The 13707-nt window shown below is 43.8% G+C and overlaps 1 protein-coding gene across 17 annotated transcripts in view; it reads left to right on the forward strand.

Annotated features, from left to right (window-relative positions):
• BNC2 (basonuclin zinc finger protein 2) overlaps positions 1-13707 on the forward strand; it is a 1044043-nt gene that overhangs the window by 687782 nt on the left and 342554 nt on the right. For 13 of the 17 annotated variants that reach the window (XM_069239536.1, XM_069239525.1, XM_069239544.1 and 10 more), the window contains one exon: positions 13106-13312. The exons of 2 other annotated variants lie outside the window; for them this stretch is intronic. In XM_069239536.1, the coding sequence (XP_069095637.1) occupies positions 13106-13312 (207 nt within the window). Of the gene's footprint in view, positions 1-11272; positions 11589-13105; positions 13313-13707 lie in introns of those variants that run through there. 2 more of the 17 variants (XM_069239596.1, XM_069239621.1) reach the window with 2 other exon arrangements.

A 13707-nucleotide genomic window follows, 5' to 3' on the forward strand; every position in this document is an offset into this window, starting at 1 on the left:
TGATCGAATTCCCCCACCCCTCAAATGTGGTTCAGCAGTAGCACTCAAGGAGGGTACTAAAGTATCAGGCATAGGAGACTGCTCAGGGAGAGTAATAGCCGCAGGGGAGGACAATGGTGGCTGTGGAGCTGGCACCCTCTTTTTATTACTGCTCTTCACTGGGAGAAATGCAGCGCCTGGAGCCACATGTGACCGTCATTATCTGATGCCGCGTCTCCACTGTCCGACTCCACATTTCCCAATTTCGCCAGAACTAGCTTTAAAAGCTGTGATAATTCTGGGTCCCTCCCTTTTCTCTTACCTGCACTTACTGTTGAATGGCATGATTAAGTAAACTATTACAAATCCACCAAGCCCAATAATATTTTAATTTTTTTAATTTACTTCCCCCAACTCGTCCCCACGGTTTAGCACAGTCCCCTGAAAATGCAAAAAACAGTGCAATCTATCACCATAATATGCAGTTGCCAATGGAGCTCATGGAAGCACTGAGGACACCTTACTAGACCTTATTAATATATATATGAATGTATCAACTCTTAAACTAATAAGTAAAATACCCCAAACCTAAACCAACATGAGGCACAAGAGACAGAAACATTAGGCACAAGAGTCAAAATGAGGCATGAAGCCAGTATAAATAATACTGCACAGCGTTTAAAACAATAATAGCAACCACATTAGAAACCACGCGCTTCGCAAAACTAACCACTCAGCTCAGAAGTGGTTAGCGTAGTTACCACAAAAACGCTAAGCCTGCGCAATTCTAACCAAAAGAGCCCCTAACTGCTATTAACATACACGCGCTAATGTGCGCGTTAAATGAAAAAGGCGATCAGGCAGAGCAGCGCGTCCTTTATTATACCGCCCCCCGTGGTTCGGAAACTTAGAGCGCGGTAACGGAAACGAGAAAAGGCCCGAGCAGATTCCAATCGGGGGACCCTAAAATTACAAACAGCACAGAACCTAATTGGTCCCTGAAGGCGCGCGCATAACAAAATCTGCTCCTCTGTAACGGTGACCACAAAAAGGTTAGGGCAGCTGGTATTAAAATGCACCCGTTGGTGTGCGTGTTAACGAAGTAACAAGTAGAACAGCTTGTCTTTTTGCACACTTAAACTACAGTAAAAGCCGCAGGCACGCATATAAAACCTGCTCCTCTCAGAGTCGCCTCACGATGGAACCACCCAAGAAGTCCACCGACGCTCCAATAATCCGATCGGCGAAGGTGGGCCTCCTCACAACGATGGACCGGTAATAGGCCTCCTCACAACGGTGATCCGTCTGACCGTTCAGCCGCTGCGCCACAAGAAGGCCGAGCCTTCCGGGGGGGCGCTTATGAAGCCCCCCACCGGTGCGCGGCAGCTGGAACTGGATCGCGGCCAACGCAGCCTCAACGTTCCCAACTGTTTGACTTCGCTCCCACATCTCGCGAGGTGTGAGGGCGGAAGTAATAGGCCAGCCCCACGCACAACTAGTGCAAAGGGGTTTTGGGCCACGGCAGCTCCGTTTCCTAAGGGGCCACGCCCCCCATCTTGGGGGGGGGTGCTTTTCACCTGCCATCCCAAGCACGTTATAAAGTCATAAAAGTGAATTTCCAGAGACTGATTACTTGACTTTGCAATCTTGATTGTACTTATTTTTGGCCTGGATTGGTCAGGTCACTTGGCTGCCTCATCATCAGAATTTATATCTACAGCAGGTGATTTTTCGTCTCACCTACCAGACAGTGCAAGCTGTCTGGTTGCAAAGGACCTATTGTGGGCTTACCAAGAACTTTTGGTTGGCTTTATTGTCACTCTCATTTCCTTGTTTCTATTTGATGGCTTCCTTGTCCATCCTGTATTTGATACCACCCCCATCTCTAGCCTCTATATCATCCTCTTGCTTGACTGACCTTTGTCCTTCCCCTGCCCACTTGTAGAAAACTACTTATTTCCTTTTTGGATAGGCACTTTATGAAAGTGCATGTGTTTTTCAGCTGCCTTTCTTGTGTGTTTTTCTTCCCCACAACTCTGTCATGCGTACTCCCATCCATAGGTGCCTCCCTGCACCCCCTGTCACAATCTCCCTCGTATGCTTCTTCCCTCGGCCTAGTTTGATTTTGTCCCTTGTGTGCTTTTCTGTCAATCCTCCATGTTGTTTTCTTGCTCGCTTGCTTTATTTTTAACTTAACCACCCCACCTACTTTTTTTTAGGTCCCAAATTCACGTGATCTTAATTTTATGTATTTATTTTTTCTTTGAGGGCCAGGTAGCAAATAGCTGCTTGGCGCTCTACCTTAAAATAAAAATTAACGTTTTTACACTACTTTGTTTTCATTATTTTTGTATTTACTGTCCATTTCGACTCTGTAGGTGAGCAGAAATGGCACCCACACCATTTAGTAACTGTGCATGTGCCTACAAAATGACATTCCATGTCTACTGCGTCATTGTGCCTTTTTTTGCCTTTTGGCCATTCTGCACAGCATCACTAAAGTTTTTTGCTGATGCTGCACAGCCATCAGCAAAAGGCATTGGTAAAGCAAGTATGTCTCCCAAATGTGAGACCTATTGGATAAGCCAATGCTTGTTCAAATGATTTAATTCCAGCTCAAGCCTCGACGAGCCCAAAGACTTTTTCACCCAATGTGATTGAGGTTTAGGTAGTGCTTACTTTGTAAATAAAAAGGTGCCGGTGCCCAAAGCCTTCCTCTTGAACACGCGGCTGCTGCAATTAAATGTGCGAGCACGGAATACTGAGGCAGCTTAGTCCTGAAGCCATCTCGGGCCTCTTCAATCCATATAAAGCCAGTCCCTGCCCCTTCAGCTCACCCCTGCAGCTTTCTGCTTTCTCTCACTGTGACACTTTTTATTTTTATTTTTTGCTCTGTCTTTCCCAAATGTGTCTTTTGCTCCCAGCAATTGCTTAAGGCAGAAGACTAAGCACCGGCCCTCAAAAATAAGTGCTGGTGCTCAGCACCGGAACCAACAGGCACAAATTAAGCACTGGGTTTAGGATTAAACTCCCTGTGACTGAATGCTTTTGACAGATTGGCTTTGTGTGAGTAGAGTGAGCAATAGCAGGGATGGTTAGTGGTGAGCTTCTACTAGGAGGCGCATATATGTCTATTTGTTGTGTGTCAACAGGATAGCGCATAACACCAAAGAGGCTGTGGAATATATATGCAGCCTACTGCTGAATCCCAATGTGAGAGGTAATGATTTACGCTTTAAGTGTTAAAACCGAGATCGTACTTGAATTGAGTCAGTAGCATACTTGAGTCCTGTTATGCTTTCTGTAAAAGGTGTCTGCGTGCGCTTATATGTGCCATTGAATTTATCTGGAATGGTGTGTGTATATATATATATATATATATATATATATCTCACCTGGGAAGATATATGCTGAAGTGGTTTTGGAAACGTTCCCCATCCTTTCAGGGAGCCCTGAAGACTTAAACTTTAGCACTGCACACCATTGTTCTGACTTTACCCCAACTCTTTGAGACTCTGAAGTGCTTAGCCTATACGGGAATCACAACACTTCCCAAGACGCATAATTACCCTATGACTGAATGATAGCTGATATCACCTGACTCAAGGGTACTCACTTTATTGACCTTGAAAGGATGAATAGCTGAGTCAACTATATCAAGATTTCAAGCTGTGCTCTGCACGTTGTCCATAGATTTCTGTAGGATACGCTTAACACCCAGTTATCGGATCACAGAAAAGCAAAACTATAGGTGCATCAGATTGTCCTCCCTGGAGGCTTTGTGCTATGCATGTGGATGTATGTAGCAGGCGTAGCACACGAGAAGGCCGGGCACACCTCCCAGCTGTGCTGTGCCCCGAGGTACCCGTTACTGTCACGTCCTGGCTAAACACTCACATAGTTTTCCTTCCCAATACTGACCCAGGTGTGTTGTATTTCGGGCCCCGTACGCCTTGCACTTAACACAAAGCATGTCCATTGTTGATAGCATTGGTTAAATTGATTTCCGATATATACATAGCCCTCTGTACTACCTAATCTTTTACCAGGCACTGACTGATCAACTACAGAAGCCCTACAGCAGAAGTAAAATGACCAGGCTACCTTATCTTATTGCGCACATGTTATGTGTACAAAGGTATCTATTAAATAATTCGCCGAGTGGCACAGAGGGTTAGTAGGAGTGTGGTGGAACCCATTAATCAATCTCATCAACGGACTTTCCCTCTTGCTGCGACTGCCATAGGTAGTATTGGTGTTTCTGTTTTTAATGATGTACTTTGAAGAGCTGTAAAAACTGTCCTTTATTGTCAGAACCAACTATAGCAACACTCCCAAACACATGAGTGTTAGTGGGGTACCTTATCTGTCGGGTCTCAACTGGTGTCTAATTGTGAGGACTTTCTTTGCACAGTAAGAAGAGAATAGCATCCACTGTCTTTGTACAGGTGTGCAACGAATGGATGGAGGTTGGGATGTTGCTTGTTGCGTTAACATGTGCAGATGGTCATCAAAGGTGCAGTGTGCTCTACTTTCTTGAACACTCCTAGATAGCGCTCTAATAAAATGTGTAAATATTACTGAATGTGAGATTCATCTGTTGGTTTATAAATAGGAGATGCTTGTGTGTTTCTAACCGAAGTGAAAAATACATTAAGGTGCAAACAACAATTGAGGAGGAGAAATTTCATTATACACGAGACACACAACATGCAAATCTTCTGAGGAAAGTTCAGCTCATGCTTCTTATGGCATCCACAGGCCCTCTCACCAAGGGCACCATTGGTAGAGGAGTTAATGTGCAGCGAGGCACTCAGTCTCCTCGAACTTACTAACTCTGGGTTACAGCTATCTACCCCTCTACTTCCCTGACCCCTGGTTAAAGAGCTTGTGCATACTGTTTGAGCACAAATTAGCTCTAGATGTCCAGATAGAAAATGTATCCCTCACAAGCTTCTTTCACCATAAATTTTTAGAAGAGTTCTGTAATATTTAGAATTTCCATGCAGCGGTAGTCAATGTTAAGACACAATCACTTAAATATTGTACGAACATATTTTCCTGGCTGCACATGACTAAACCATACTCAAACTGTGATCAGATCAGAACACAGCTGGACGGCTGAATTAGGTTGTAAAGAAATGTCTGTGTTGCTGCCCCTGCTTACTACCAGATAGGAAAACTTGCTTTTCAAGTCAGTGGTTTTAGCTCATAAGTTACTTATGGAAGAAGACCTTATTTCTTGGCCCAGATATTCCAGTTGTATACTGCTACACATTGGCGAAAGTTTTCAGATGAATATCTCCATATAGTTCCTTTTGCCAGACAAGTGAAAGTAGGAGGCGGACATTTCTCTTTGGTGGCTCTCAAGGTATGGAACTTCCTATCCCCTTCAATCCAGCTAAAACATGTCTGTTCAACTTTAGGAAGAGATTAAAATCTTGGCTCTTTAATCTGTGTTAACTGTACGTATGTGCATTTCAGAAATAAAATTAACAGAACATAAAATACTATTCACAAATTTGTAAACAGCAGGTCAACTGGCCGTTTTTAGGTCTGGTTGCAGGCAGTTTTCTATTTGTATACCTCTTGTAATCAATTATTTAAAAAGTACTCTAAGGCTTAGCACCCTGTAAACATTTGTTTTGGGGTTTTTATGTTTTGGCATTGCTTGTATTGGCTGTCCACCAAGCCCTTGACATTTTATGGGTGGTTACATTGTCCCGATTGTGTTCCAGTAAGGGTTTGGCAATGGGGATGAAGGAGACCTTTTGTGAGACTATAGATGACATGAGGTGTAGTTTTTAATTGAGAGCCTATGTGAGTTATTTGGTGTATGGACCTTTTTGACATTATTACATTTTTATTGGTGATTTATTACTTTTTCCCTTTAGGATGCTGTGTTATCTGGATATCATAGTCTGTCCTAAAGGCACAATGCTAATCAGTAATTACCCTTATAAGATCTTTAATTTCCTTTGCTGTTAACATGCTGGATTTTCAGCTCGTTTTGTTCACAACGCAAAGATGTGCATGAATAGAGGGTTTCTGAAAGAAGCAACTAAAATACTAGCTCTTTGTCAAAAATGTTACTAATCACTACCTCTCTTTATATAGATTTAAGTTCATCACTATGCCTTATAACACTCTTATTTAAGGATAGAGTTTAACTCTCCCCTTGCATTCTGTTTGGCAAAGGGTCCCTGCTCTTGGCTTTCATAGATTATAGCCCAATGTGTTACTTCATTATGAGATTTACTTTCCAGAATGTAGTTGGCCAACTCTTACGAATAATTTCACGGACAAAAGCCAGACTTATCGGATTTGCCTGTGTTGGTTTTTTTCACTTGGATTTTGGCTAATGAGCTATCGATCACAGCCAGGTTGAGGGAAGGAGGAGGGTGCAAAAAGGCAGGTCTGAGGTTGCATTTCTAGATGTAGTGACACTTTTTCCTAGGATTATTATAAATGTGACTAAGTGGACATATTCCATAGCACAATCTATGCACAGATGTTCTGCTGCTCGCTGAGCTGTACTTTTAAAGTGTGTGGAAGTGAGCCATTAAAAAGAACCTATTACACAGATAATAGTCCTTCTAAATATATGGTTTTCGGCATTGTCTCCTGCTTCTATGATTGCAGCATGAAATTCTGCTAGCACCCTGCTTAGCGAAATACATCTTATCTCTGTATTGTTGAATTTGTGACCTCTTGTCACACAGGTATTTGGAGCAGGCCTTGCTGAGCTACATCATTGGCTGGTAACGAAGTCCTGTTTAATAAGCTGATATTTCTTTACAGAGTGACAGGCACCTACGAACGCTTAAGCACTACAAGAGGTTGCTGCTTCAATAAGAAGTCACCTAGATGAATTCATCTATTTGTGACAACCTTGGCTGAACACTAATATGTTGTGGTCCTGTGCCTCTCCTCAGTTTTCTTGGGAAAGATTGTGCGGTATCTCTGAAATGGTGTTGCTTCCACGTAGCACTGCATGTGTTAAGGCACGAGTGCTGCCTTTTGTGTGGTGTGCAGCAGTCGCTTGCATGTTTTGGCACAACTTCATCTGCCCACAACACAAGCTTCTTGTTTTTCAGCAGGACTCTTTTTTTTCTTGGTTCTTCATCACGAGTGCTGATCTCTCATTAATTAAACACTGATTTTGTTTTGATTTCACTTATTTTTCTTGTTTGACAATGTGACATTTCATTTTAACAACTGTTGTTTCAGCAACCGCAGGCAGGCCTTTCCAAAGGACATAAATTCCTGGGTTGCTCAAAGGCTGGACCTCTGCCTAGAATTAGCATGGCCGGCTAGAGATGAAGGGGCGAGGCGACCGAGAGACAATACTAATGATTCCTTCAAAAAGGGGGTGGGGGTTTGAAACCTTCTAGAGGGAGTTAGACGAGTGATTTAAACCACGGAGAAGATTAAAAACTGAGACTGGGGTAAGTACATTGTGTCCTTCTTGGCTGCACGGAGTCGGTGGTCTGTGGTGAGGCTGTCGCTGAGGCAGACCTGAACGCAATGCCTCAAGTCAAGTTCTGGGGTTGGATTGGCCATGCAGTGCACAGGAAAATCATGTAAGCAAAGGGAAAGGAAACTAGGAAATACATTCAAAGCTGGATGGGTGAGGGCTCTTCCGTACATATGCCAGTAAAAGCACACGTAGCACACACAATTTGTTGCTGCAGAGAAACAATATTCTAAATTGTAAGCCCAGATTCGGCTGCAGTTTCTTCTTTAATACAGAGGTGCCCATGGGTGCAAAAAACAGGTACAAACTGTTGCAACTTCACCAGGACATTTCTGTAACCTGGCCCTTCTTGAAGTGGTGTGGCATATCCATTTAGTTGTGTAACTCCTGTAACTTGCACATATCCATCCGCATATCAGGTTTTCACTTTCGCTTCTGCAACTCGAAACAGTGCTACAGAACCAGCTCTTGGGCATTGAAAAGGCCACTGGTCCAATAACAAAAGGTGGTTCCTGATCTCATTCCATCTCTGTTCTATACAACCTTGAAGAGTGCTATAGAAATACCAGTACATGCATAAGTGCAAGTCCTGAATATTAAGGGGAGATTATTGTTTTAACCTTATTATCATAGGCATAATGTTGAAGATAAAAATATCAATTGCTAAGTATGTCTAGATTTTCCATACCTAACTCCACATCCATTGTTCCTTACGTGCTATTACCTTTCGTTTTTTTTAGTGCTCTATATGTTGGCTACAATAATAAAGTATTATAACATTACCTACTCTGCCTTCGAAACTATAACCATGCATACATACTTCAACAAAGGCATGGGAGGAGCAGTATGTTTTAGTTGTTTAGTATGAACAGTAAAAATGGAAACGTGGAAATAGGCACTCCTTCTGCATGTGGTGTACCACTGTAACATGACAGCTGCAGTGTTTGCTGGCAGTCTTCAGACCTTACTATTGCACACATGAAAAGTAAAAATCTGGGCCTCAACCGTGCTGCTGGAAGAACACTGAAAACGGAAGTTAAACAAAGAAAGATGCAAGTTGATAATTAGGCTGCTTGAGAGGCTATGAAGTTGGGCTAATGTAATGTGACGTCGACTAGTGGAAAATATATTGAAGTTTGATCCCTCAGGCTTTATTATTTTTTTGCCAGGTCTGAGGTTTGGAGTTCATTTCATAGTCTGATACAAACTAAATGAATGCTAAATTATTCCATCAGCACTCTTGAACAAAGTCAGTTTTTCTCTTGCAGAAACATCTCAAGATGCGAGTGTCAGAATATTGTGATGGTCGATCCCAGCATTAGATAGTTCTCTTAGAAACTAGCATCCTCCACCAACAAATGCATGCCATATATTGGGTTCTGGTATTATCCATCAATCTTGCATTTAAGTAGGAAAGTCAAATGTTTTATGAAAATATATTTTTTCTTGGCAAAAACAACAGGTAATTAAGAGGTGTTCCAGCACCGAACCTGTCCAGAAATCTGCTATGCGTTGAACCCTAAAGTGCAGTACATTTCTCTCCATATAGATGGGTATTTGGTGGGGGTTGCACATGGCTCTTTCTCGCTAAGGCCAGATTTTGACCTGAAGAATCAATGTCTATTTTATCCACAAAGTAGCAGTCTTTCAACAATTTGGGAATAGAAAATAATCTTTTTGATGCCAGTCTGAGGTAATTTGTCAATATTGTAGACTATCAGGAACCAGAATATGAATTCAGAAAACTGGTTCGTTTTACCTCAGAATACATCCTGGTTACCTTTTATCGAACAATCGGAGAAGATGAAACATCAAACATACTTGTGCAGGGACTGTCTGTGGTGATGCAGACTGACTTCTCACTCCCAGAGCAATAACCTCTTTGCTCAACCACTGCTGCTTTTGGCAGATAATGGGTGCACACTGTAGTATTGCATAATCCATCAGATTTGAGTTTAGTGGGTGTTGTGTGTTGAAGGTGGTATAGAAAGTTTGTTTGAGTGTAGAATGGGAGTTTTGGAATGTCCAAGGTGGTATAGAAGATGAGGTGAGCATGTGTAATAAATGAGATGATTTGAAGAGGTTGGTTGAGAAGGACGCTGCTGGATGGGAGTTGACCGCACTTTTTTTTGGCACAACTTGTTTTCCGAACAAATATTAAATCTTACTCAGAAAAACTTCTTGCATGCACCATGTGATTATTGGCTTCCAGCATATACCTTGTCTGCTGGGTAACAATGAACAGGACAGCCCTACCCATCCCGCTTTAGTGTTCCCCACCAAGCCAGGCAGTCGGCAAAAGCCATTCCAAAAAAATCGTGGACATCCCTAAATCTGAAAGCTCCTGAAGCCGTGTCCACAAGTCATATTGGGGTATGTTGCCACTAGGATGTGGCTGTTTGGGTGGTTATCAGCTAGTAAATAGTTTAACGTAGTGCTAAAAAGCTGGAATAAATGTGATAGCTATTTCCCACTTTAAAACTGTGCGTTTTGCATTTGCAGTACATGATAACATTCTTGCGGTAGGGGCAATAGAGAAGAAAGTTGGGGATGGAAACTCTAAGACCTATGCATGGAGCAGGACACAAAGTTTCACAGGATTTATTGGCTGGACTCCAGCCAGTCTGGATTTTCCACAATATACATCCTTCAGACCAAGTCATTTTCCTTATACAGTGAAAGTTTCACTTGTGGACTTCTTGGCTCTAGAAATCAGAAATATGAAGGGCACTAAAGAAACTATCAAGGGTGGTGGGTCAGAGATACAAATGGGCTGGAGATTACCAGAAGATGTAAGGTTCCAGCAATTTACTGAACTGCAGTCAGTGAAGTAAGAGAGGAGAAGAGTGTGAGAAAGCATAGTGAGTTACAACTCGGTGTCATATGACCATGCTGGGCTTTCTCTTTGCAAAAAGAACAAGGTGTGTGTTGCCACATTAAGCTAGTGAGGGAGCACAACATGCACGCATAAGGACTTCCTATAACTGTGTATCTCTAGACCACCTACTTTTGATGTTGTCTGTTAATGCAAAAATGCATTGAAATTCAGCTCTTGGGGATTCCGAAGGTAAAAGCCAGACTTTTGTATCAGTCCTTGATTTGTTATGTGGAATTTTCGAAGTCACCTTTTAACTTTATGGGAACGCGTTCCCATACGAGAAGCATCAAAGAGGATGTGTTTTGACAGATGAAAATCTTTATTTTTTGTTCTGGGTTCCATACAGTTTATTGGAAGCAGAAATAGGGATTTCCAATTGACAGAGACTGGCCATTTGTCCTGTGTTTTATCATCGGGACCTTGGAATAGTGGTAGCAGCAAAGAACTGTTTTAGAAGGGGGGTCACTTTCAGACCTACACTGCTTGAAACCTTTCAGTGATACATATTTTTTCAATCCAAAATTCTTGGCGACGAACCAGTTTTCTGCCGAGGCAGAGCGGATGCGTGAGGAGTTGGCCTGCAGGCACCACATTCACACACGGCCTGTGACAGTAACGGGGTTGGCTGGTGGTGTGGTGTAAGGCTGCGGCCAGGGTGGTGCGTCACGCCGCTAGGGGAGCGGAGGTGGCCTCTCTCCAGGTTCTGCGCGCGCAGGACAGTGCACACTTTTTCCCGTCAGAGCAGGCCGCAGCTCGGCCAAAAAAGCGCGGTTCCTTGGCAGGGCTCCGTGGCAGGATGATGTAGTCTGTTGTGACTAGTGCATTCCTTTCAGGTTAAACCAGGGGAATGGCATTGTATTAGAATCCCGAGTCCCATGAATGTTTTATGGCCACAAGTGCGTTCTGCCCTGGGGGGAGTGTGCAGGAGGGAAAGGGAGTGGAGGGGGGAGCCAGGCGAGGGCGGCGAGTCCGAGGACACTTCCCTTTTGGAAAATCCTGGAGCCCAGCCGCAGTGACAGTCACTCGCCGAAGAGGGCTGCGGCTGGCCGGCATCTGGGAGCGCTAGCAGCAGCGGCGGGGACTGAGTATGAGCAGACACGGGCAGGGCGAGGGGAGGAGAGCAGCGCGCCCGAGCCCGGCCGGTGTACGCTGCCAAGGCTGCCCCGCTCTCCCCCGCACACCTCCCATGCCAGCTGTCTGCTGCCGAGGCGGGAGTGCGCTCTTAACTCCACACCACTGACCCGGAGGCTCATGGTACCGTATGATACCAGTTCCACTCCCTCATTCCTGCATGGCTTTTTTCATTTCTTTTTTTCTTTTACATTCCTTTACTGGCGGCCGTTTGTCAGTCAGCTTAGCAGACAGCCCGCGGATAGAAAGGTCTGTGAGTGGAATGCTTCCCTGCATGTTCGTGTGTAGCGCTCCATTACAGCTGGAGCAACTAAGCGCTTGATGTGTTTGGGAACTAGGGCTCGGAAGAGGCCCCGTTGGAAGTACAGCAATCCGCGTGAAAGTCGTCTTTAGCCCTGCAGATGTACACATCTGTCTGCTAATTCTCTCCCGGTCAATTGCAAGACACCGACCGGCACGTACTTGTATCTAATTGCGTTTTGCTGCTTCCCTTAAGTAAGCTCTAGTAACCTGTTGTATCCCTAGTAAATATGTCTGTGTGGTACAACTGATGACACATCTGTAATTTACACTAGTTCTCTTGGAATAGTTGTGTTGTTGCATCTATTAAATACTCAAGTAGACTTGAGGGGAAGTCCAGGACTGTGTAAGTCTCCGTACCATGGGCTTAAAATAACAATTTTTGTAGATGCACTACCATTTTGTGGCATGACAAACAACCCCACAACTCTAAATGCATTGTTTAACTTTTTTTGGGAATAGTTTTACGTATGCATTTAGACTGGACAATGAGTTGAGACTACTATAGGATACGAAAAAGTCCTGTCTTTTTTGTTTTTTCCAACATCTGGAACTGCCACCCCTCTTCACCCTCCCCGGCAACTCTCATGTCCCTTTCCATTTACTAAAGTTCAGATTGCAGAAAATGTGATCACTAGGCTCATTTTCCATAGCTTCAATTTCCCCCGAGATAGCAGATATCTGCTGGCCCTCATCCCAAAGGGCCTGCATGTGCTATTTGCATTCTAAGATTATATATGTTTTGCACCTATGTACAACCTGGATACACAAACCTCTTTGAATGGGCCCAAAATGTTTCGTTAGACCTGAGATAGCTAGTGCGGTGTATTGCAAATATGCATGTATCTAAGGCAGTTTCGGAACCAAGCTAGCTTCTAGACTACTATTTTTTGGGGCATTATGCACATACGTATTTTTGGTGAGGTATTTCAAATCTTATGTTTTCTTTGAGCATGTGCTTGTGTATTGATCTGTGTTTTTGACCAGATTTTCCATTTGGCACTTGAAGCACATACACAGTTTTCTTTTCCCTCTTCAATTTAATAACTTAGCGAGATCTGTTTTGCTAATCTTGCCATCTTGTTCCTGGTAATGGTGAAAGTTTGATTGTGAATGTCGTGAACCGGCAGCAGAAGGCATCTTATGAGTATGTCACAGGCTACCAGTTAAAAAAAAATCACAATGCCTACCTCCTCGTTATAGTAGCATCCCGGTCTTAAAAGAATAATATAGGGATATTTGTTGTGCATTACGCCTCAACGTCTCTGAAAAATATGCAGATGGCGGCAAGACACAATTCTAATTTTTATTCTTTTTTTTGCTTTCTGTGTTTCCTTCAGGAGCTTCCTCCACTTCACATGCCTCCCGTCCTAATTGGGACTTCCCACCCCAGCCCCGTACTGCGCCATGATCGCTCTCTCCCTGCCTTGCTCGGCCAGCAGCCAGTCCTCACTGCGCAACTCTCGCAGACGACTTCCACCGACCCGCCCTGCGCTGTCAGCCCATCAGAAACGGTAACTGCGGAGGGGTGCCCAAGACTCAGCACGGTAGGACTTTCATGGGTAGCACCCCCTAACTTTTATTGACCCTTCTGTCACCTGCCACCTTCCTGTTGCACTGTGATGATGCAAGCACCTTCTGTGACCTATAAGGTTTGACAGGCTCTCCTTTTGCAGTCTTGTCTTCACCTACCTTGTCTGCCGACGCAACATTAGTTGCAATGATGTGTGCTAATTTCCTGTCCCCCTTTCCAAACAGGTGGGTGAGCAGTCAGTTAAAACCTCCAAACTGGTTTGGGTGAAAAGTGAAGAATATAAGAGGTGAAAGTGGTCTGCCTCAGAGTTGTACACAGCGCTTCTTTTTAGTCGGGCTACTGCTGAGTTCTTCTCCCCAGACTAAGATTTTAATGATGGCATAGAGAGCACCTAGAGTAATTACCAGT

Source organism: Pleurodeles waltl, chromosome 1_2, assembly GCF_031143425.1.
Source record: "Pleurodeles waltl isolate 20211129_DDA chromosome 1_2, aPleWal1.hap1.20221129, whole genome shotgun sequence".
Lineage (NCBI taxonomy): Eukaryota > Metazoa > Chordata > Amphibia > Caudata > Salamandridae > Pleurodeles > Pleurodeles waltl.